The sequence below is a fragment of the Haliotis asinina genome, chromosome 14 (genome assembly GCF_037392515.1).
Source record: "Haliotis asinina isolate JCU_RB_2024 chromosome 14, JCU_Hal_asi_v2, whole genome shotgun sequence".
In the NCBI taxonomy this organism is placed as follows: domain Eukaryota; kingdom Metazoa; phylum Mollusca; class Gastropoda; order Lepetellida; family Haliotidae; genus Haliotis; species Haliotis asinina.
This window is the reverse complement of record NC_090293.1, coordinates 48495935-48520200: the sequence shown is the minus strand read 5'-3', so window position 1 is coordinate 48520200 and position 24266 is coordinate 48495935. Positions and strand designations below refer to the sequence as shown.

The following is a 24266-nucleotide window of genomic DNA, read 5'->3' as shown; positions in this document are numbered from 1 at the left end:
TTGTATACCAGGTATGTTGGGGTATCTTGTAGACCAGGTATGTTGGGGTATCTTGTAGACCAGGTATGTTGGGGTATCTTGAAGACCACTTATGTTGGGGTATCTTGTAGACCAGGTATGTTGGGGTATCTTGCAGACCAGGTATGTTGGGGTATCTTGTAGACCAAGTATATTGGGGTACAATGTACACCGGGTATTTTGGGGTATTATGTAGACCAGGTATGTTGGGGTATCTTGTAGATAGATAAATATATAGGCTTACTTTCCCAACCATTACCTCAGAATCATGCTTTATTCAAGTCATAATACCTGACAAAGTCCACAGGTCTGTTGAAGGAGGCCATAGAAAATCATTTTTTATTTCAGCAAATGGAGACTAGCAATAAAATAGCCCAGAACCTCCAAAAACTGGATGAGTGGCGGCAGAAGAGCAACGCCCTCCTGTACTCCATGATGCCAGAGAGTATCGCTGTCCGTCTGAAACATGGCGAGGACCCCATCAAGACGTGCGAGGTAGGGTAAGGAGAGGGTTGGACAATGGCTGATACCCTTGAAGTTACTCAGGATATCAGTCACTATATTGTCTGATCCAGACTTACTATTTGTAGATACACCTTGTATCCATTAAGATTCACTGAATGTCCCATCTGTCTGCCCTATCTAGGACTCATGTCGTTAATGTAGATATTTTCTATAATAGCATTTGTGTTGTTTTTAACTGAATGTTATTAATATTCATATTTTTGCATAAATTGTATATTTTGAGTATTTGGTATTAGAGAGATCCTGACAATGTTACGTTTGTGTTTCTATGTGTTGAATCTCTTTAACGTTTAACATGAGGGGTTCGACAAGGACCTGTACCCTTTCCCATTTGATTATGATTAGATTAGTACTAATATCTGTATCTTACACTGATATATCCTTATAACCTTAGTATTAATCATATACATATTTTAATTCCAAGACCAAAACCAAGAATTAAAATTACACAATGCATATATTTCTCTTAGTGAAAGAATAGTTTTTGCACCAGTTTAGATATTATTTTTTTCTGATCACTGCATTAGAATTCATCCTGTTATATTAATGAAATTGTTTTGAGTAAATAACTGGTAGATTGCCAAGAAATGTGTGCACAGCCATTTGCAATTTCTGGCTCTATATATCGGACAAATACACACAGTAATATTAATCCATACATATAATACAATGTCCAGCAAAAAGAAATTAGAACCGAAGAGGTAAATATTATCTACAATGTTGTTTTGTAACTGGTCACCAGAAAAAACGTTTGGTGGGTAACACACCTGAGGATAATCCTTCCCCCATTCTATGGACTGCTTTGTTTAGTCTTCAGAATTTGGCGTGTCAGTGGTAATATAATGGAACACACTTTACCTGTGACAAGATTGCCAGGTCCACTACTGTCACTGCTATAGAAAGAGTGACTGATAAATGGAAAATATATTAAATAACAGCTATTTATTGATTAGAAAATTCACTTGGTGTGATCCCTCAAGAACTATTCACACTCTGCTTTTCATATCAAGGGCTGTCAGTTAAAGTAAACTGATGAGTCTTTCTAATATTTCAGACATTTGAGAAGGTGACAATCATGTTCAGCTACCTGATTGGCTTTAGTGATATCTGTGCCAATGCCACAGCATTCCAGGTGGTTGAATGTATCAACAATGTCTTCACCGTGTTTGACAACATCGTCGACAGATATAGAGCATTTAAGGTAGGTTCTTGTATCTTAGAAAGGTTTTTCAGCTGATGTTGAGTTTGAATCCAGGATTTTTAAGTGAAATGATCCTTGCTTTTATCAAGGTTAGGAATGTCTTTTAGTGGCACGGTCTCTGAAGATTTTTTAGCTTCTGCTGGCATGTACCAAAGAGAGGAGAGATGGTTTCACTGTTACATTATGTCAATGTGTTACAGGTGGAGACTCTGGGCGATGCTGTTTATATGGTGGCAGGAGGGGTGCCAGACAGAAGGGCAGACCACACACAACATGTAGCAGGTCTTGCTCTGGAATTTGTGGACAACGCCAAATACCTCAAAGATCCCTTATCAGGGAACAGCCTTAAAGTTAGAATAGGTACAGGATCCAAATCCAAACTTTAGTTTGCTACAGCTTAACAAAGGTTAAGCTTGGAAGAAGAAAAAATGATATTGTCAGTCTGTTACAGTCTGTTTGACTGTAGCACGACTTGAGTGATATAGTATCAACATCAGAAAATACCCAGTCACAGGATTCCTGAAATTCATTGATGACACCATGTGACAATGATTGGAAACAAAACTTCTAGATTCTGGATTTGTAACTGATTGTACAGGCAGATCAACTTATTTATATTTATATTTTTTAAATGTCGGCCATGTGTCTCAACTCACTCACTCACTCACTCACTCACTCACTCACTCACTCACTCACTCACTCACTCACTCACTCACTCACTCACTCACTCACTCACTCATGTGATTGCATACTGTGTGTTACACTTCTCATAATTTTCTCCTTAATATTTGTAAAAGCAATTCCATAAATTGGTCATATCACTTCAGTCTGTGACCATGCGTCTATTTGTGTGTACAGGGATGCATGTTGGGGGCGTGGTGGCCGGCATTGTGGGGAAGAGGACTCCTCAGTATTGTCTGTTTGGGGACACAGTCAACACCGCATCTCGGATGCAGTCATACAGTCTGGTAGGTTGCTGGTGCTCTGAATCAGGACGATGAGTCAGTAAATAGCTCTGCAGCACCACAGGATTGATTACTGCTTGACATTACTTGTCCTGTGTTAGAACTGATCAGTTTAATATAGGGAGAGACCCAACTTAGCCAGATTTTCACTGTCTGTCACTTAAATAGATCCCTCATATGGTACTGACAGGCACAGGATGTTTATAATGTGTTAGCTTTTTTTAAGCCTGCTTACAGTGATTACACAATGTAATTTAGAAAGTGGATAACACTTTCATAGCAAAGCATAGATTCCTGTACGTTTTTTGAGTCGGGCACTTAATCGCCATCACACAAAGTTATTTGTCTAACGTGTTCAAGATAGGAACTCAAAGTGGCTGAGTTGGTGAGGTGGTTAATTTTGTGTGCTGACCAGACCCTGAGGGTGTGGGTTTGAATCCCAGATGGGACTTTACCCAACAAAAGTACAAGAATCTGTACTTTATTAAGAAAGTGTAATACCAAGCATAATATATGTTACCCGATTACAGTGTAGGATCCTGGTTAATCATTGTCAGTATTGAAGATCGTCAGTATTGATCTTCAGTAACCCATGCTTGTCATAAGAGGTGTTTTACAAGATCAGGTGGGCAGGCTCACTGAAGTGGTAGACACATGTCATTGTATCCCAGTTAGGTATATTGATACTTATGCTGTTGATCACTAGACTGTGTGGTCCTGACTTGATGATTTACAGACTGCCACCATATGGCTGTAGTTGCTTCCCTTAGATGTGACAGAATCCAATGAGACTTACTTTTGAGTTACATGTAGATCAAAGTGGTATACATTGTAGATCTGTATTATTTTGCCTTTCCCTCTACGTGAAGGTAACATGTTGTACTGGACAGACTCTTCAATATGAAGTCACTCTCACTCAAATGATGTGACTTTAACTCTCTTGCTTGCCTAGTTTAGGGGAAGGGATGAACAGTACTGGATATTTGTCACTGATACCAAACTGATTCAGGTTTTGAGGTACTGTTCAAGGATCTCAGGGTTAAAGGAGGAATATTGCTGAGAGTGGCAATAAACAACAAATGAACAAAATAGCAAACAATTCTGAAATGAACTTGTGTATATTTCAGCCAGGTAGAATCCACGTGAGCCAGACCTGTCACGAGAATCTCCAAGGATCTGAGTTCTTGACCATCTTCAGAGGTCTGGTAAATGTCAAGGTCAGTACTGCAAGGTCTTACCCTTGACATGTGAGCATACCTTGCTCCTTTAAAGATTATTTCCTTTCCAATTGTATGTGTCATGGCTATGCATTATTTAAAGATGTTGAAAGTGTTGCAGATGTTATGTAGAGGTTATTTAGTCCCATAACAAGCTACTGGCAAACAAGGATAGGTTGAGCACCGACCTGACAATTGACAACTTTGAGTGGCACCCACTGGGTGGCGAAAGGGCCCCAGGTTGCACTGACTTGCTACACCAACCATGTGAGAGTCTTATGGGCAAGGCATGTGCAGCTATGCGCGGAATCAACTTCATCACCATGCACTGCACATGCACATGCACAAGCCTACATCTGTTCTACCTTTCCAGAACCAAATGGGCTTGCTCATTGCTGTGCACTGCCTACATCTTGTCCAACTTATCCTTCTTTGCCCGTAAGATCCATGTATCAACCCTTGGATTTAGAGCTGATTTGGCCATAATATGAAAACTACCACATATGATAAAACATATGTCATGGTATCCCAAATGTGCAGATCGATGCTCATGCTGCTGATCACTGGATTGTCTGACTTGATTATTTACAGACCTCCACCATATAGCTGTAATATTGCTGAGTACAACATTAACCTCAAACTATGCCCAAATGTTACTATTATCGTTTGATGTAATGTTTACCTGAAACAGCTTTCAAGTAATTGAACAGACATAAAATGTTGAGAAGAAATCTCCTCAGGACACAGTTTCCAAACAGATGTTTGCAGACATATCAGAAAAGACAGGATGACATCAAATTTGTAAGAGTTTATGATCCTTTCCAGAAATTTCTAATCAGATATTAAAATGTGTCCCAGGGTAAGAATTTACTTCAATGTACTGGTAATACTAGAAATTACACAAGTGTCATGCAACTTTACTTTTATCTAAACTCTATATTTCTGAGGGAGAAAAAAATAACCTTCATTCCAGTCCATATGTTGGTGTATATAGCTACAGTAACAGTGAAGTATTTTCTGACTTTTGGATAAAATCATGACATGATAGATAGATTCACTGCAAGAGTTTATTAATGTTTCTGTACAGGAGATACATGGTAACAGCTGTATTGAGTTGTGCAAATCAGCATTACTTCATTTTCTGTGTAAACACTCAAGAGTAAACCAAACAATAAATTGCAATGATGTTCTCAGTGAATCTGAAATTGTGGAGCATCCTCTACAAAATTGTCAATACTGGCTTTGCATGATACATATTTTTATAAGAGAAAAGGCATGGGTCAGTATGCAAAGTAATTTTTTAACTATGTTGCACGAAGGGGAAAAAATATATTCTGTCACCTCAAATTCAGCAATATTCCTTGTATAACTAATGTTAAGATTTACTGTTAATCCTCCTCTTGCTCCGCACAGCTTTTTTTAATATTTGAAAAATTTATTTTTGATTCTTGTTAACCTGTAATGAAAGTGATGAAGAATGATCACATCACTTCCTTGACAACGACATTAGAATCTATGTTGAAATGCCACCATTCACAGAATAAAGATGTTGTATTTCCTTAAAATTATCAACTTCTAAAATACCCATGAAAGAAGTGTACTAAAACTGTTCCTTAGTAACATAGTGTAGTAGTTTTCACTGACAGATGGTTATTCTGATGCCTCATCAAATGACCTTGACCCCTGCCTTCACTCCTGAAACTGACCAACCACCGCCTGTTGGGTTTCAGCCCACTGCCCCAGACGAACCATCGTCCAGTCCTTCAAATGGGTTAAATGGCTGACGGTTCTTCTTTCTCTTCCTCTTGTTCTTCTTTGACCTTGCATCCTCTGCTTCCTTTTTGGCTGTGTCTTCCATAATGGCCACACGTGGTTTGATCTTCATTTCCACTCTCTTCAATGAGTAAGATCTGTCATTCTTCAGATGGTACCTTGATACATGGAAAAAACAACACAGTGATTATATATCCCCAACTTATACTCTGACATGGTATGTGAGGTATAACAACCCGTGCAAGTAAAGTGGCCTGATACATACTTGTATATATGATATGGACAAAGCATGTGCACACCTGATTGTTATACATGGGCGCCTTCATGTAACCTATGTAACTTCATCACACTCCGCACCTCACTCACTACACTCCATGATTCAGTCTCTACTTTCCACACTCCATTCCCCGTTCTTCACTTTCTGCTCTCCACACTTCCTGCTCCATACTCCACACTCTGTACTTCATGCTCAATGCTCAATGCTCCATGCACCACCCTACACTTTCCACACTTAACTCTCCCCTGTCCATGCTCTCTCTGCTCCAAATTCCCATCTCTGCACTGTCCGCACTCCATTCTCCGCTCTCCATACTCCAGATTCAACCCTCCAGGCTCCACTCTCCATATTCCACACTCCATGCTCCAAACTCCACACTCCACTCTCCGCTTTCCAGTCTTAACTCCCCAGTCTCTACTCGCACTCTCCATGTTCAACGCTCCACACTCCACCCTCCAAACTCCATGCTCCACACACCACACTCTCCTGTCCTTACTCCTCCCTCCAAACTCCATTCTCCACACTCCATTCTCCATACCCTTTGCTCCACTCTCCACATCACGCCCCTTGGTCCACTCTTTACTCTCCACACTCTTTGCTCCGCTCTCCACACTCACCATATGATTCCGTTGATAACCCCGTCAGGTGTGATGTTGTTCTTGCCTCTCTTATAGTACACACCATTCAAGGACGAGTAATGACAAGCCTTGAACCACCACCCCGACCGATCTTTGTTGGCACAACTTGTCCACCATTGGTCATTGTCCTTGTCTGGTGTGCTGAATGGCATTTTGTCGTGGTACTTGAGAGAGTCTCCTGCAGTGCCTTCGTATCCAGACACATGCAAGGGAAAGAACTCATCCTCTGGACCAACACTGAAGTAGTCATAAAGGGCGTAGGTGTGGTCATTGTTCCAGTCCCAGATCTCCACCCTGAGGGTGTAGTTCATGCTGCGCGTCATGTGGTAGATGTTGTCAAGACCCAGCCAGAACTCGGTGTTCACGTTGCCAAATCCGAAAGCGTAGTCATCCCACTTGCGAGTGAAGTTGACCGATCCATCTACACGTCGCTGTATCACTGTCCACCCACCGGTTGTAGTATCCATATCGCAGAAGGCGTTGACGACGAAGTTGTTTGGCAGCTTGAGAGGATAGATGCCACTGATGTTGACACCACTCATCTTGAGTTCATTACAGTCTGTTGCCATAGAAACAAGTAGAAAAAAATCATTATTTATCAGTGTAGAGTGATGAAAACAGTAAAGCCCTGTTTGTCAAGATTACCAATTGGACTGTCCAGTGCATAATATTTATTTCACTTGGGCAGGAATAATAATGTTTTAGGTTGTCAACTTGAATATAAAATGTAAAATCACACTGCAGTGAAACCTCATGTGAATTGAGCACAAATTCTTAAGCTGAATGTAAAATAGGAAATAATGGGAATGCTAATTAGTCATTGGAAACATGGGGGCATTAAAGCATTTCCATTTTTGTACCAAACACTCACTAGTTTCGTTTTGTTATTAAATTGTTTAATTAAACATTTATGAGATTTTTGCATGATTATCATACACAGTGAAGATTCAATTCATGCAGAGCAAATGTTTGATACATTTTTCATGAATGCTTCACAATAAATTGTTTGACTAATCCTACAGTTAAGATACTTTTTTCTCACACTTATATTGTATCATGATCCTTTAAATAGAACTCTATCAGCCTCTGTTACAAAAAGGGAGAAATGGGGTTCAATTCTCCTCAAGAGTGCAAATTGTGAAGCATATTTCCTGCATCCTCCATGATGGTATTTGCTGGAATAATGCTGAGAGCAGCATAAAACCATACTCTCGCACAACCAGGGGATAAACAATTTTTTTAAAGGCCATTAGCCACAGGCCAAGTGACTTTTAGAAAGCAACTTGTCCTGACTAATTTTCCACTTGCCCTGACTTTGATGACATAATCATGATGATTATGTAATGATAGGATAAATCAAGATGGTATTTGATGTTAATGTTTACTGGACTATTTACTGAAAAGTTTTACATAGGAAAGAAAGATAAGTCTGGTCATTATAATTTCGAAATTTAATAACTACATTTTGAGCAGATATGAAATCTAAGTTTGCTTGCAGTCATAAACCCTAAGTAGAAATTATCTAGTAGCCCAAGGATAAGTAAGATACCATTGTTTGATTGCCTGAAATGAAAACTGACATGGTCCAATGTCGGACATTGGGATTATCGAAACCCTGCAGAACTGCAAGTTTAAAAGTTCAAAGGGACATTACTCCTATATAGTAGATCTGCCAAACCAATAATCTGTATAGTATCAGTCCTAGAATGTCATCATACTGACAAGCTAATAATCTGTTTGAACAAATAAATCAGTAAGGAAAACTATCTGAAATATTTTGACCATACACAAGCTAACTTTGTTAACAGAGATTGTGAAGTACAGCCCATAACCTAGGCCAAGGATATTTTTGATGATAGTTTCCAAGAATTGACACACTCCATATAAGTACTGTATTTTTTGGTGAAATGATCTGTTTTAAAAAAGAAAAGCTGGAATGATAGTTCCAAACTGATATATTTTCAAGATGATAGTTATTAAACATTGACATACCGCTTATATTTCCTGTATATTTGGTAAAACAGTCTAAACTAATCACTGGACAATAAAAATTGTTATATCAATCAGATCTTAAAGGACACAGAGCTTACTAAGCTACAAGCGCCAAATGTGTAACAACTGGAACCATACGTGATTGTTTTTCCGACAACCCTCAGACAGGCTCCAGTGCCTCAGAAAAGACCAGACTGTATAGCATAGTGAAACCTACCTCTGGCTATGGGAATGTCATTCAGAGCTGGGAAACCTCTCTATAGCATAGTGAAACCTACCTCTGGCTACGGGAATGTCACTCAGAGCTGGGAAACCTCTAACTCGAGTGACCTTGGGATTGACAGTGTTGGAAATTCGGCTCAGGTCACGTGACAACTTGCCCTCTAGACGAGACACCATGCTGGAATGGACAATCATTGTATGTGAGTCCAGTGCTCTGATAGTGAGTCTTGTTTAATTTACAGTGAACCATTGTTCAGTTTTATTGGAATTTGCTACAGAGGCAGGGAAGAAAGCTCAAACAGATGGTAGTTTTGATGTGTATCATTATGGTGAAATATTTGTATATTTTCCCCTGCACTCCTCAAACATCTTACTCTATGACATTGGTCTGTAAATAAATGAGTCTGGACCAGAATATCCAGTGACTGACACATTGACATTGGTCTTGGTGGTGTGTGGTCTTCTGCATTTGAACTGTAAGGTCTGATTTGAGGTTTTACTTTGAAATTTTAAAATTTGCTGTTGGGGTTTATATTTAAAGTGTAATACATGCTTGTAGGTTTTACACTTGAATTGTGAGGCCAGCTTGGTGGTTTCATCTAAGTCTTTATGAACATCTTTCAACTTGCATCCTCTGTGTACTCTTTCATAGTTTAAAGTCTAGATACATGTAAACTGACAGAAAGTCATCACACAAATGATCTAGGCCAGTGTCATGTTTTGTTGATCCACAATTACATTATAACATTCATTTATGACATTTCCAGGACCCCTTCATTAAATGGCGAGTCAGTGTTAATCAATGTACCTGCTTGACAAATATTAGATGAGCCACGACCAGACAAATGACCCAATTTGCATATATTTGAATGCCCTCCAGAAAATTTCATTTGAAACAAGAGGGAAATAGACTGTCGTCTAAATATTGAAAAGTTCAATTTCCTTGTGCGAATTGTGTCATGATGGTGTTTTGCTGAATTAAATCGCTCTACAAGACACATCTTTAACAGTATCGGTATTGATTTCACGCCATGGTCAGCATGTGTTGCACATGCTTAACCGCTCATCTACTACTTGTCAAGCAGTAATCACCTCTCCCCCCTACACACACCCATGTCATTGTTTCATGGCTATCTCCCCATCCCCATCCCCACCCTCCTTCATCAACCCCACAATAGGTGAAGCCCATTTCTGGTGTCTCCTTCCATGACATTGTTCATATGACATTCACTAACCCACTTTAGCTGAGATCAGTTGTAGTCTCCTCTTCTCCTCTTTTCCCATGTCATTGTTTCATGACACAACTCACCCCCAAACCCCCACCCCAACCACCATCAATGAATCTCACTTTCTTTCTAGTCAGGTTTTAGAGTAATTATTTCCTACATGTGCACGGCATGTCAATGGGATATTTGTTCGATGCAATGATTCATTCATGCACAGGAATCTTCACTCTGAATCTGCCATCAATCATGATACACCTGCTTAGACATGCTTTTGCTTTCTCAGCTTAACTTTTCAACTCCAAATATTTAGATCCGTACAGTTTTGTTTTCATCATCAACATTAAATTTTATTCCTTGGTAACCTTCAGACCTATTTGTAAGTTTTAGATGGGTGTGCTGTTGTTTTCATCAACAGACTGTATTGTTAAAATAAATCATTAAATTCAGTTCCAGGAAGAACACATGGCCAAAGTCTGCGATACAGGATATCGCTTGCCATGTGATAGTGTCACTCTCTCTTTTAAATTCTAATTTAATTCTTGAATGTCTGATGGTGTGTTTTACATTCTTTGTATTTATTCTGCTGAGAAATCCAAAACGTATGTATCGGGTTAATTTTCATTAATGTTCCCAAAGAAATGGCCTTTGGCAAAACCAATACTCTTGATTCAAGCAGAAGTCCAAAAATGTCAGAAACATCAGCCAAGCAAAGTACCATTCTTGCGCCATGACTTGCCATCTTTATCTGCATGTACCGATCAATGTACAATTATTCTAAGAGAAAATAGTTGTAGATGTGACTCACGGTCATATTGCCCGATCTTGTTTATGATAATCACAAATCTAATTGGAATAAAGAAGAGAAGATGTTTAACCTGTATGAAAATCGTCTTGAAACTTTTTCATCATTTATTTTCTTGGTAGCATGTATCTTAACCTAGGGGGAAATGACATCAGTAGAAAAGCATATTAATTAGCCCTGTATGACGATTGTTAATTTGGGTCACCAACAACATTTTTCTGCCTTAGATGAATCTTTGGTAATATCAAAGTTAGACAGTTTATGGATGACAACTTCTCTATTTTATTATGACATAACATTTCAGTATAGATTCTCATGCCGTTGTCAAGCAGTGAAGTACTACAGCACAAAAGAGACTTACATACATGAACAGGGAAATAGTTAAAACCAACATGAAGGTATGCATCAAAGGAATTAACAACATCAACAATGGATATAGTCTATTTGCAGAGAAAATGTACCATGAATTTCATTTTAAATGTAAAAGTATATCAAATAAAGTTAAATTAAGATCGTGAATCCTCATAATTTTATCTTGCCAGTTGAACATTTCAATCTCAGAATTTTATTCAATTTAGGATAGAAGGTGTTTAACAAACAATCAATGTTTCAAACCTTTTTATTGGTTTATTGGTTTGTATCAATGTTTCAAACCACTTTATTGGTTTACTGGTTTGTATGACAAGGGGGTGTGCACATTAAATGAAACACCGAGAACAAGTTGGGTTTGACTAGATTAACGCTCATCTCATACTGCACATGCATTTGTTTCACTGCTACAAGTACATACTGACCTTACCCCTTGTAATGCAAACAATAATAATGATTTGAATCTATGGTCGTTTGTTAATCGACGTTTATCCTAAGTTGAAGAAAATTTTAAGATTTAAATGTTCAGTTGGCAAGGTAAAATTATGAGGATTTGCAATCCTGATTTCCCTTTATTCCATTTACTTTTTGGTTTACCATGAAATTCACTGGTACGTTCTGACTGCAAGCAGTCTAAATAAACTTAGTCTCAGTACTTTTTGTTACACTCCACCACTGAGCCTAACAAAACCTAGTAGGAGGTCGCATAAGGTAACCTTTGAGTGACCTGTGACCATCCAATCAAATGCAAGAAGGCCGAACAGATTTAACCAATCAGATGATGGCTACTGTTTAGGGTTTGGCAAAGCTTAAACAATTCACTAGGCACTGACGCTGATCCCTCAATAAACCAAAATCTGCATGAAACACAGGTTTTTGACTCATAGTACATATGGTTAGGGCTTTCTGAAAATATGGTTACCATGAGCTAATATTTCCGCAAGCTGACATCCTTGAATATTGACAAGAATGCTATTTTCATCGACCGTTTAGTCACTGTTGACAGTATCGTAGCATTCTCCATGTGCATTACCCAGTGGCAATCGTATGGAAAAAAGCATTCGGAATCGTTTGGGAACAAACCTTTCTGAGGCAAAAGTTCAAAAGGTATGTGCGAATGTCCACTTTCGCGGCTTAGTAACCTGTGTTCTGACTGGTCAGTCTCAAAGGTTACCTGATGCAACCTCCTACTAGGTTTTGTTAGGCTCAGTAGTGGAGTGTAGTGAAAAGTACTGAGACTAAGTTTACTTACACTGTGACTGCATGCAGACTATAGTGGTAATGAAGCAGTAACAATAGGAGGAAACCAATTGTCCATGAGCCACATCATATATAATACAGAAGCAGTCATCCATAATGTATCTTATTTCCTATTAGGGACCATTCATAATATGTGGCTAGAAGGGATGATGATTTTTATGGAGAACCATCTACAGTGTGAACGACCCCCAGAACATTAAGTACAAAGTTAGTAACCCCCCTGCATGTTAAGTACAAAATTAATGACCTCCCTTCTCTCTCATAATCTTTAAGTGTGATCTTTTACATTTTAATTTACACAATTGCTGACTCTCCTAGTTCATATGTACAAAATGCTGATCCCCCTACTTCCCCAGAACAAAATGGGTGCCCCCTCCCCACTTAATAAGCTGCAGTCTCCTTCCTTCCTGCAACCCACCCACTCCCCATCACCACCCCGTAGTTCATGTGTACAAAATGCTGATGCCCTACTTCCCGAGAACAAAATGGGTGCCCCCTCTAAAAATCATCACACTCTCCTTCATTCATCATCCACCCAACATTCTTTTACCTGACTAGGTTGTTAATCTGCACGTCCCTCTGTACCCGGTCCTGCGTGGTGTCAAACTGGATCCGTTCCAGAATCATACACATGTGCTCGTTCTGCATGGCTGGTGGCAGGCTCCGAAATCTGTTTGTCGTGCATTGGTTCTCCTGGGCCAGTGTTGTCACTGCCATCACTCCCAGGAACAGCAGCGACGACATGAGCCGCATGATGATGGTGGAGTTATCTGCACGATACTTTCCATCATTAGGCCGTGATAATTGATTATTTGCAGCGTGTGAAATAATCTAAGTTTATTCCTTGCCAGGTGATCTAGCTTACCATAAAATTCGTCTTTAAAATTTAAGAAGTAAACTGTTACTAGTTGACAAATAAACAGTTATTTGGGTTGACAATAGAAATATATTGGTTGACAAATACATTGTTTTATTATGTAAGCATATTTTTTTTCTACCTGATTGGTCTACAGGCAGTTATGTGACTGTCAACAAAAAAGGTGTACTGACTCCAACCCAGGTCTGACCAAAAGTCATACTGAGTCGTGTTGCGAAAAATAAGCTATTATGTCATGTTATGATGTCATTGTATTGTATACATGTCACAGTATTGCTGACATAACATTGCTTGTTTGAAGTGAAAATAATATTGCTTTTCTTGACTATATGGACAGGTTTTAGTTTGTAGAAGTTTTTTTTGTAATTACATAACAAAACAAATCATAGACTGGTAAGTTCAGCCAATATCTGTTTTTATGGACCTGCGAAAAGCAATTTTGACCTCATCACCAGTCTATAATTGGATAATATTGGTTGACAACAAACATACATAGGTTGACAACAAAAATATATTGATTGACAATTAAACTGTTATTTCTTGACAAATGAACTGGTATTGGTTGACAAAAACAAACTGTCATTGGTTGACAGATAAAATGTCATTGTTGACATCTAAACTTTATAGCATTTAAGATTTTTAAGTTACTGTCACAAAAGCCAATGGTGTTCATTCATCTGAGAAGCTTTGCTAGCAATCTGAGGGAAATCCTGCCATTCCATTTAGAGTCTGTTATTAAACTGAATCTTGATACTGAAACTAAGCTGCTGAAACTAATATCTTTCATAAATCCACTGTTTGTTCAGATGCTAACGATGTCTAAAACACGTAGGACAGTGGGGTAGCCTAGTGGTTAAAGTATTCGCTTGTCACAATTCCACAGTTTGTTCAGATGCTAACGATGTCTAAAACACGTAGGACGGTGGGGTAGCCTAGTGGTTAAAGTATTCGCTTGTCACAATTCCACTGTTTGTTCAGATGCTAACGATGTCTAAAACACGTAGGACGGTGGGGTAGCCTAGTGGTTAAAGTATTTGCTTGTCACAATTCCACTGTTTGTTCAGATGCTAACGATGTCTAAAACACGTAGGACGGTGGGGTAGCCTAGTGGTTAAAGTATTTGCTTGTCACAATTCCACTGTTTGTTCAGATGCTAACGATGTCTAAAACACGTAGGACAGTGGGGTAGCCTAGTGGTTAAAGTATTCGCTTGTCACAATTCCACTGTTTGTTCAGATGCTAACGATGTCTAAAACACGTAGGACGGTGGGGTAGCCTAGTGGTTAAAGTATTCGCTTGTCACAATTCCCAGCATGGGTGCAACGTGTGAAGCACATTTCTGGTGTCCTCCACCTGATATTGATAAAAGCAGCATAAAACTCAAATCACTTTCTGTGAAAGATGTTGCTGAATAACATACATTAGGTTGAATTCAATGGCATCATTACAGACGTGCCATCTTCAGACAATGCTAGGGCTACTGCCTTGTACATATTATAGTCTCATTTTCCACAGTTTGCTAGCCAGCTGGGTTAGCTGTACCTGAAAGTAATTCTAGCCCACAAAAGCCCACTAGTCCGAAATTTGAATGTAAGAACTACACAAAGGTTGAACAAAATAGATGAGAATAAGATATTGTCGGCATGTCATGGGTTTCATCGTTAAGCCTCCAATATGATGAACATTTTTATCAGGCCATAGTCTTGCTTGGGTATTATGACTTACGAAGTCGGAGAGAGTCATGTTTTTACAAAATGATCCCATGAAACTTCACTAGCCAGTCTGGTCAGTGAGAGTGGAGATTTACTGGCCCAAGTGGAATTTTAGTATCCACCATCTAGCAGGCCAATGACTATTTTGAACACTGTATGTTGTAGTGTTATATGAGTGGTTTGTTCTTCAGATCACCTCAGTTCTACATGTAATATTCTTACCCAAGCCCAGTAATACAGCGCTAATTATTCTCGCATGTATGAAGCACTTGCTAGTCAGAATGCCTCAGAGACAGGAAGATTTACTTGTACAAATTTCAACAATGAAAACGAAATTTCACAACAAAAACGAAATTTCTTGTGGTTTTGAAGTATAATGGGACATACATTCACACAATCAGTTGATAATATATTATCTTATAAACTTCAAATTATGGAATCTTTAACTGGTCTGATCTGTGCTATTTTGTATTAGTCACTGCATTAAATATTCACACTGAATGGTTTTCGGAAACCAGAGCTTCCAGGAACAAACAAACCCTTAGAATTCTGAGTGAATACACGAGGCTGTTGTTTCAGTAAGAACATGTGACAATCATTAAACTTTGTCCACATGTGACGTTCTATTTTAAGATGGTGGTGCATGGACGGTTATTGAAAACCCATGGTAGGATATGACTTAAGCTGCCACATGTGAAATTTGGTAAAAATATTTACCAAAAAAATATTTATTACATTTTTTGGTTGTCTTGAAACTGAACAGCGACAAACGATAATTGTGTGTTAAACAGCCTAAGGATATAGAACATGTTGAGTTTATTAACTTGAGTGGATTGAAGTTGCAAAAGCTTTTTTGCAAAATAATTAGTTTTGGGTTAAGTTATTTGAAAGAGTTTATTTTAACAGTAAAATTAATTAATAAGGAATACTGATTAACTGAAAGAAAAATAGACTTCTAAAGTTACATTTAACTAAGATTTTAATCTTAGTTGTCAAACAAAGAATATGATTAACAAATGGTAAAAGATGAATACAAATTATAGAATTTATGAATTTTCAAATAATTTGTCATCTTAATAAATATAATTGGTTTGGTTTTAAAATTTAAATTAAAATGTTAACTGTGTTGAAAGGATTTGTCTACTTACCTCTGTCCAGAAAAATTCAGCAGAGTTGTCAGCAGCGATGGAGATGTTACGCTGTCAAACGTTGAAGGCTTACTGAGCCAGATTTCATGACCACCCTGTAGAAAATAGTGCCCCCTAGTGGGGTCTTTGGGTATTGCTCAAAATGGCCGCCAGAGATTGGAGCGACTCTGACAACAGACTTGCCAGATGGACATCATTACGGAAATCAAATGTCAACGTGGCCACAGATGCTGAGGGTGCTTCAAGCTGATTATTTGCTTCTGTGACTTCGAAAATTTTGTTTTCAACTTTTTCTTATGTTTGAATGATATTCTTAAAGGAAAAAACTGTGAAGGTCCAGGTTAGAATATTGGACTTCAGTAACCCATGCTTGTTGCAAAAGGTGACAAATGAGATCAGGTGGTCAGGCTTGCTGACTTGGTTGACACTTTGTCATTGGTTCCCAATTCTGCAGATCGATGCTCATGTTCTTGATCACAGGATTATCTGGCCCAGGATTTGATTATTTACAGACTGAAACGGGGTGGTTGTTTAGCCTAGTGCCAAAGACCCGGGTTTGATTCCCTACGTGGGTACGTGTGAAGCCATTTCTGTTGTTCTCCTCTGAGATATTGCTGGAATGTTGCTAAAAGGGGCAAAAAACTAGACTCACTCACTCACTCTCCATGATATTGCTTTCTGTAACCAACATCAGTGTAGAGCCATATTCACATGTTCAGCCCCTGCCAGCTGAACTCATCGAAGCAGATGTTTTCTGAAACAGTCGAGTTTCTGGAATGGCCTCGACTCCCACCGAGACACAGGTGACCCTCAGCTGAGGTCAGGCCTGGTCAGTCAAAGCTCCACATACAATACAATGGAAGAAAGTCTTATAAAGAATTCATGTTTACAGCTAACTACATTCTTACATAGTATAATTTTATTTACATAGCATACCTGGCATGCATTGGGAATGATGTAATGCTCGATTTGCATTCATGGAAAATACAAAGCCCTCTGAAATATGAAGGATGACCTTTAACCATTATTTGCTTTTGAAAAATATTAAAAAAACAATAAAATGATATTGATTGTTGTAAACATACATGCTCTTTTGCATGTAAACAGCTAATAAAACAGGTGGTATATGTTTCGCGATGCGTGTGTTTGCATTGAAGATAAACAAAGTGAGCTTACTTGGAGATCTGCGCAGTAGAAGAATGGCGGCATGTTGTTTAGCAGAAACAAGTTTTTGTACAGAATTGTTAGGACTGAAATACAAGTGGTTCAGTTCACAAAGCTCTTCCAAAACAACTGTTAATTGAAAATTTGAGTTATTTTTAATTTATTAATCATAACGCATTAAAGCGTTCACTTAATATAGTGGTTGTGTGTTACTAGTCATGTGCATAGAGGCCAGATCACAGATCAGTTGAAATTCAGCAACTCTTGAATGGATGACTGTTTAACAACTTGATTTTTGAGAGTTTTAGGACGTCAGTCATGCTCCACAATGAAGCACATGTGATAGATGTGGTCTCACCTAGGGCAAGTGAGTTTGTTCATAAATTGCCTCTCTCCACTCAGCAGTGAATGGGTACCTGGTGGGATAAGTCTTATTACTGGTACCATACTGGTGCCTCACAGGCAGCTTGGGCTTTCAAGTATAATAATGTGTCAGGGGTTTGAGCATGCACATGTGCATGGAAACAGACACTTCATAAAAAGCCTTTGTTATATTATTATAACCACAAATCATAGCCAGTGTTTCCATTTGAATTCAAAGTGACATCTCAGCTCCATGAGAGAATCCACACAAAGGAATACGTTCACGTATATTCATACTGCTGCTTCATCCCACTGGGTGCATATTTACTGTGTCATATGGGGCAGTGTGGTAGCCTAGTGGTTGAAATGGTGAAGACTCAGTTATGATTCCCCACAAGGGTACAATGTGTGAAGCCCATTTCTAGTGTCTCCTGCTGTGATATTGCTGGAGTATGTCTGAAACTGGCGTAAAACCATACTCATGTTACTGTCACTCATGTTACTGTCTTATCCTACTGGATGGTTTCACTGAGCTAGAAGGGAGGAATCCTGGAAACTCTCAGAAGTCAGTCTGATTCTGATATAAGTAGAAGTTGGTGAATATGTCTGCTGAATAGCCCCATACTAAGTCACAGCATACAACAAAAAAAGCAGTTTAAGGTTGGTGATACAGAAGACTATAGTCCATTTGCAGATGGTGAATCATCATAATTTTACTGAACTTTGATATCTCAGAAAATGCACATTAAATAAAATTCCGAGAAAAACGTATGGTTGGTCGAAGTTACCGTTCATCATGTACCACACATGCATTTGTTTCACTGTTCCAACTACCGTGCTTACCCCCTGTTACAAACCAATAATAGTGATTTGAAACTATGAACGTTTGTTAAACAACTTTTATCCAAGTTGGATAAATATTCTGAGATTTAAAGTTCAAGGAGGATTCGCACTTTTAAGTAACTTTATTTGGTTTACTTTTTTGTTTAAAATGAATTTCACTGGTATGTTTTTACTGCAAACTAAAATGGTACTGTGAAGTATTTCTGTTTACAAATCTAGTTTCTGCTGATTAAAATTTCTGAAATTGGAATTTTCATGGCTTTTTTAAGTTCTGTATATAAAAAAGTCATTTTGTGTATTGCTTATGGAATTTCTGATTCTTTATAATTTTATTTTAAAAGCTGACAAAATTACAGTTATTAATCTTTACTAGTTACACTATTACTAACCTTTCACTGGATCATTGACAAGTAGCTGTTAATTACACATACCCTGGCTAACATTGTTAAAATAGCATAAAGAGCATATATGATAAATAAAGTCAATATTCTTAGGCATATGTGATGGTCTCAGTTACAGTAAAGTCTTAATTGACTTGACATGGTGCATAGGTGGGAATACTGCCTAAATTTGGAACTTCATTTCATCATTTATACAACTATAGTGCTGTTTATGCATTTAGATGAAAAGCACACAGCCATTGGTCTCTGAATATATTTGATTTTGATAGTAACAAATAAACTTATCTAAATTGAAAAAGAGCCCTTGTGTGATAGGAGACTCTGAACCTGAGGAAATCTAAGCTTGTTTCATATTGGGCTTTAGCATTGCAGGGAGGGCAATGCTAAAAATGCTAGAAATGCTACAAGTGATCGAGAACCTAAAACATGTTGTCATATTCTTCAGTTTGTTTAAGCATTTGCATTATCAATTTAGTTTGCTGACTACTGTTTCTGGCAGCATGTACATCTGACATGACAATATGCTTTAATATGTGGAAGTCATGGTGGCTGAGTGGGTTAGATGGCTGACTTTGTGTGCTGGTGATTTGGTGCCTGACTCTTAGAGTGTGGGTTCGAATCCTAAATCATTCAAAATAAGAAAAGTACTAGAATCTATGTTTTACAGAGAAATAGTAATCCCAACTAAAATATATGTTAGTCGTTAGTATGTCGAAAAATATAGGCTTAAAAATGTGTCACTTTTTTAATGAGGGAACACTTTCATATTTCACATTAATTTCATGATTTACATATTGTGTTGTAAATATCTCAAACAAATATAGTGTTGAGCTCAGTTACAGCAATGTTCCAGAAAACATGAACCATTGACGCCTGTACAGACTCGTGTCCAGTGATACTACACCATCTGTTTCTTATGCCAGACTATAATTTTCAACAAGTGTTTTCATTTGCAAAGATTAAAGTCAACAGCCATCTCCTTGGACAATATCCGTCAGGTAGAAAAACATAGTGGTGGTGACGACTTGTTTACTTGTACAGGATAACATGTTGATGACACTTCCTGTTCAGTCGTGGCGGCCATTGTGGTTACTAACACCTGTGTTAACCCCGGGTTGGGCGAACATCTCATTAACCCTATCAGCGTTGATTTCAACATGCTGCCGTTCATTTTTGTTTGTTATTTGTAAATTTTGTTTGCTTCAAACTACATGTGTATTTGGTATTTTATACATGCTGTTGTCATGGAAACCAAGTACAATGATTTTGTTTGTTTTTTAAATAAAATTCAGCCGAACTTTATGGACTATCCTGAAAATGCTCAGTAATACATACATAATTTTATTTTATGCAACTTGTAATGGAATTTTGATAATTAGGTGGACCTGTGATGTATGTGGTGCCTTGTAAGACTGAAGACTGAATGTGATTCCTAGCCTTTGAACAGAGAAAATGTGACACTTAAATGATATGTTGAATGCCTTGTCCATCAGTCAGATGACAAACATCATGAATTTTGGATGACCATTTAGGAATGGTGTGTGGAAGAAGTTTAATTTCATGAACTCATTGTTTCAGGGTAAAGGACAGCAGAAAACCTACTGGTTGGCTGGACGACGCGGCAGCCCTACCACCAACAAAATTGTTGAACTCATCCAGCAGGAACAGAACCATCTCAGTGTCCCTGGGTTCAGGTGTGTGGTTGTGTGTGTCTACAGCAGGTGTCCTCTGTTGTATGTGTACAGAAGGTGACCTTGTGTTGTTTGTGTACAGCAGGTGCCCTGATGTAGTGTGTGTACAACAGTGTTGTGTTACAAGCACTTGTCCTAGTGTTGTATGTACAGCAGGTGCCCTAGTGCTGTGCTTGTGCTGCAGGTGTCGTAGTGTTGTGTGTGTGCAGCATGTGTCCTGGTGTAGTGTGTATATACAGCAGGTGCCCTAGTGTTGGGTGCAGGTGTCTTAGGTTGAGTGTAGGCGGGTGTTTTAGTGTAGTGTATGTATAGCAGATCCCTATGTGTCATGTGTTTTTTGCAGTTAACCTAGTGTTGTATGTACAGCAGGTGTCCTAGTGGCGTGTGTACTGCAGGTGCTCTAGTTTTGTGTGTATAGATCAAGTACCCCATTGGTGTGTGTGAACAGCAGATACCCTAGTGGTGTGTTTGTACAACTTTTACAGTAGTGATGTGTGTCCAGCAGGCATCTTAATGTTGTTAGTCCCCTAGAGGTGTGTGTGTATAGAGCAGGACCCCTAATGTGTGTACAGCACGTCCTGTTGTTATGTCTCTAAAGCATGTACCCTAGTTGTGTGTATGTGTGTGCATAGCAGGTGCTGTAGTGGTGTGTGTGTGTACAGCAGGTGTCCTGATGTTGCGTGTATAAAGCAGGTTTCTCTAATGGTGTGTGTGCTGCAGGTGTCCTTGTATTGTGTGTATAAATCACATCCTCTAGTGGTGCTGCAGGTGTCATGGTGTTGTGTGTGCTGCAGGTGCCTTAGTGTTTTTGTGTGTGTGTTTTGTGTGTGTGTTTGTTATGTGTGTGTGTGTGTGTTTTTGTGTTTTGTGTGCGTGCATGCATCAGGTGTCTTAGTGGTGTGTGAGAGTACATCAGGTGTCCTATTGAGGTATCTGTACAGCAGGTGTCCTTGTGTGTGTATGGTTGTTGCCCTGTTGTTGTGTGTGTATAGCAGCTGTTTTGGTATCGTGTGTACTGCAGGTGCTCCTGCTAGTGTTGGGTATTTAGATATGTCTTGGTATTGTCAAATCACCTAGTGTGGTATGTGTTCAACAAGTGTCCTAGTGTTGTGTTGTGCATCAGGCATCCTAATGTATTTAGGTGTTTGTTGGTATTATGAGATTGCCTGGTATCTGGATATCATACACAAAACAATTTCCACTTTTTTCTCAGGATGTTTGATTTAGCTTTGTCCACAAATTTATGAAAGTTAAATCTTTATATCACAAATGTTGACCTTTATGCTGAAGCCAGAGAACTGAAACAGAAGTTCAGACAAGTTTGGTAAACATAACTCTCACGGACCCAGCCTTGAAAAGATTAAGAATTAGACGTGGAGTAATAAAGATTATTTATGTTAGAGTAGCGTGAGTGCTAGCCTGATTTTCACCACAACAGACTTTAAGTGCATCAATTCCGAATTTATTTGCTTTCAGTTCTTCCAGCCATTTAATCAGACTCACTGCTACATGTTTGTTTCTGCTCCAGGTGTGACCAGCCTGGCTTTGATCTGCATGGCCTTCATATGTCCAGCAGCGGGTCTAACCTCACTTCCACCTTTAACCAGATCAACTGCAGCCAGGACGAACTGGACAGTGACTTCAGAGCTGAAGAGACGGCCAAAGGTCAGGGATGATGGTAACAGGCATTAAGTACATGTGGTTTTAACAGAGGTTGAGAGTGTTGATTGTTAACTTTGTGCTGGCTACAGAAGATTCATGAAGGTAAATAGAATCCACCGTCATGATAAGCCAGAATGACCTTGACACCGGGAAGAGAAAGGTCAGACATAATGGAACCAATTAACACATGGAAGAGTCTTCTGCAAACTGGTTCCAAGCTTCATGTGAGTCAAAGTTCACCCAGTAGGTGGCCAGACAAAGTGGTGAAAATGTATACTTTATCTTTTATATATATCTTTGTCAGTTCATAATTTAGGGTATGGGATGATGATTTAATGGTCCCTAAAGATAAACATGCATTAAACACCGAGTCCGTTATTTTTGCGATTAAAAAAATACACAAAGACATGCCTTTACCATGACAGTTTGCTTTGAGCTAAAGAATTGTAACAAACTGCTCTGCTGATGTTAATTTTGTTAATTTGTACTCAGCAAACTTCTCAAGTTAGCCTTGTTTTGAAGTCCTATGAATAACGTGTCTGAGGGGCATTTACAAGTTGGATCAATTAGGAGGGATAACAATATGTGAATGAACATCAGATGAACAATAATAATATGTTTAATGTAGTCCAGTCAAAACTAATGATAGGTCAGCTCTTGAAATTTGCCTGTGAGATAGTCATTGGACTTAAAATGAACGATTCTGTGCTCCTATTCATTATGTTTTATAATCCCTTAACTGTTTTTTTTTCTGTAGAATATGTTCTATTCAGAGACTTGATGTTAGTTGTCTTTGTGTTCATGTTTCTGTCCAAGCTAAAGTGATGGAGTAATCTAGTGGTTAAGATATTTTGTTTCTCATGCCAAAGACCCAGATTTGATTTCCCTGGCATGAGAATAATATGAAAAGACCATTCTGATGTCCCCTGCTGTGATATTGCTGGAATATTGCTAATGGCATCATAAAACTGTACTCACTCAATCTCGATGATCTTTTGTGCATGATGTTAAATATAGACCATTTTTCCTATTTAGTTTTTGTCTGTGTGTAGCACAGTAATGATTTTGCAGCAGATGCAACTCTTCCTCGTGACTCTATGTATAAACATGGTGTTGATCGTGTCTTGCAGGGAGACAGGGACTCAGCAACAGTCTGAGTGACATCCGTTTCATTGATGAAGATGATGACACGGACGAACATTTCAACGGGGCAAGGAAACTACCTTCCACATCAAAGAGTGCGTCACCATTGCTACCAGGGGGCACTGGTAGCCTCATAAACAATTCACAGCAAGATCACAAACCTCAGCAAAATGGACCTTGTCATGAAAAGACCAGCCACTACAATGGTTCCGCCAATGGCAAGACTTTGCTGCCGTATCTCAAGACAGGAAACTCAGAAACTCAGGATGTGACAGCTAGTTGTTCCTGTTCCTTGCAGGGAGCATGTTCTTGTCCCAACCAGCCTTTTCAAGGTCAAGGTCTCTCTTAAAAATGATGTGGAGACGTGTTTGGTAATGAAAGAAGTGATTGTGATAAGAGACAATGGTACGAACATATCTACAACAGGTATACCAAAGATAAAACTATTTTGTTAGAAACATAGACACATGTAATCTGTTTTGCATTCTAAAACATATAGGATTAGATTTTGCACAGTAAGCTTATATTTTGTAAACTTATGATAAAAATATGATTACATTTTGTGCACTTAATTTGGTCACTAAAATGCTAAAAGAAATATGATTAGATTGTGCTCTAGTTTCGTTCAGTAAATGCTAAAAGAAATATAATTAATATTTTAATGTTTGTGCTCTAAAATAAAATAGAATTTGTGCTTCTAAATTCATACACTAAAATATGAAAAGTGACATGACTAGACTGTGCATTAAATGTGTTCACAAGAATGCAAAACGATAT

General features: G+C 38.5%; 2 protein-coding genes across 2 annotated transcripts in view; one reads left to right on the top strand and one right to left on the bottom strand.

Moving 5' to 3' along the window:
- The window catches only part of LOC137261860 (soluble guanylate cyclase 89Db-like), a 35995-nt gene extending 12147 nt beyond the window's left edge, over positions 1 to 23848 (top strand). The window contains exons 5-12 of the mRNA XM_067799664.1: positions 367 to 513; positions 1598 to 1744; positions 1945 to 2104; positions 2603 to 2712; positions 3837 to 3926; positions 20572 to 20687; positions 22213 to 22349; positions 23477 to 23848. Coding sequence (XP_067655765.1) covers positions 367 to 513; positions 1598 to 1744; positions 1945 to 2104; positions 2603 to 2712; positions 3837 to 3926; positions 20572 to 20687; positions 22213 to 22349; positions 23477 to 23838 — 1269 coding nt within the window. The 3' untranslated portion in view covers positions 23839 to 23848. The remainder of the gene's footprint in view (positions 1 to 366; positions 514 to 1597; positions 1745 to 1944; positions 2105 to 2602; positions 2713 to 3836; positions 3927 to 20571; positions 20688 to 22212; positions 22350 to 23476) is intronic.
- On the bottom strand, positions 5563 to 13238 carry LOC137261634 (fibrinogen-like protein 1). The gene is made up of 4 exons (XM_067799412.1): positions 13036 to 13238; positions 8885 to 9006; positions 6594 to 7173; positions 5563 to 5857 (listed from the first exon to the last, which is right to left on the bottom strand). The coding sequence occupies exons 1-4, from the start codon at positions 13236 to 13238 to the stop codon at positions 5653 to 5655; spliced, it is 1110 nt and encodes a 369-aa protein (XP_067655513.1). The 3' UTR covers positions 5563 to 5652.
- Positions 23849 to 24266: the final 418 nt, after the last annotated feature.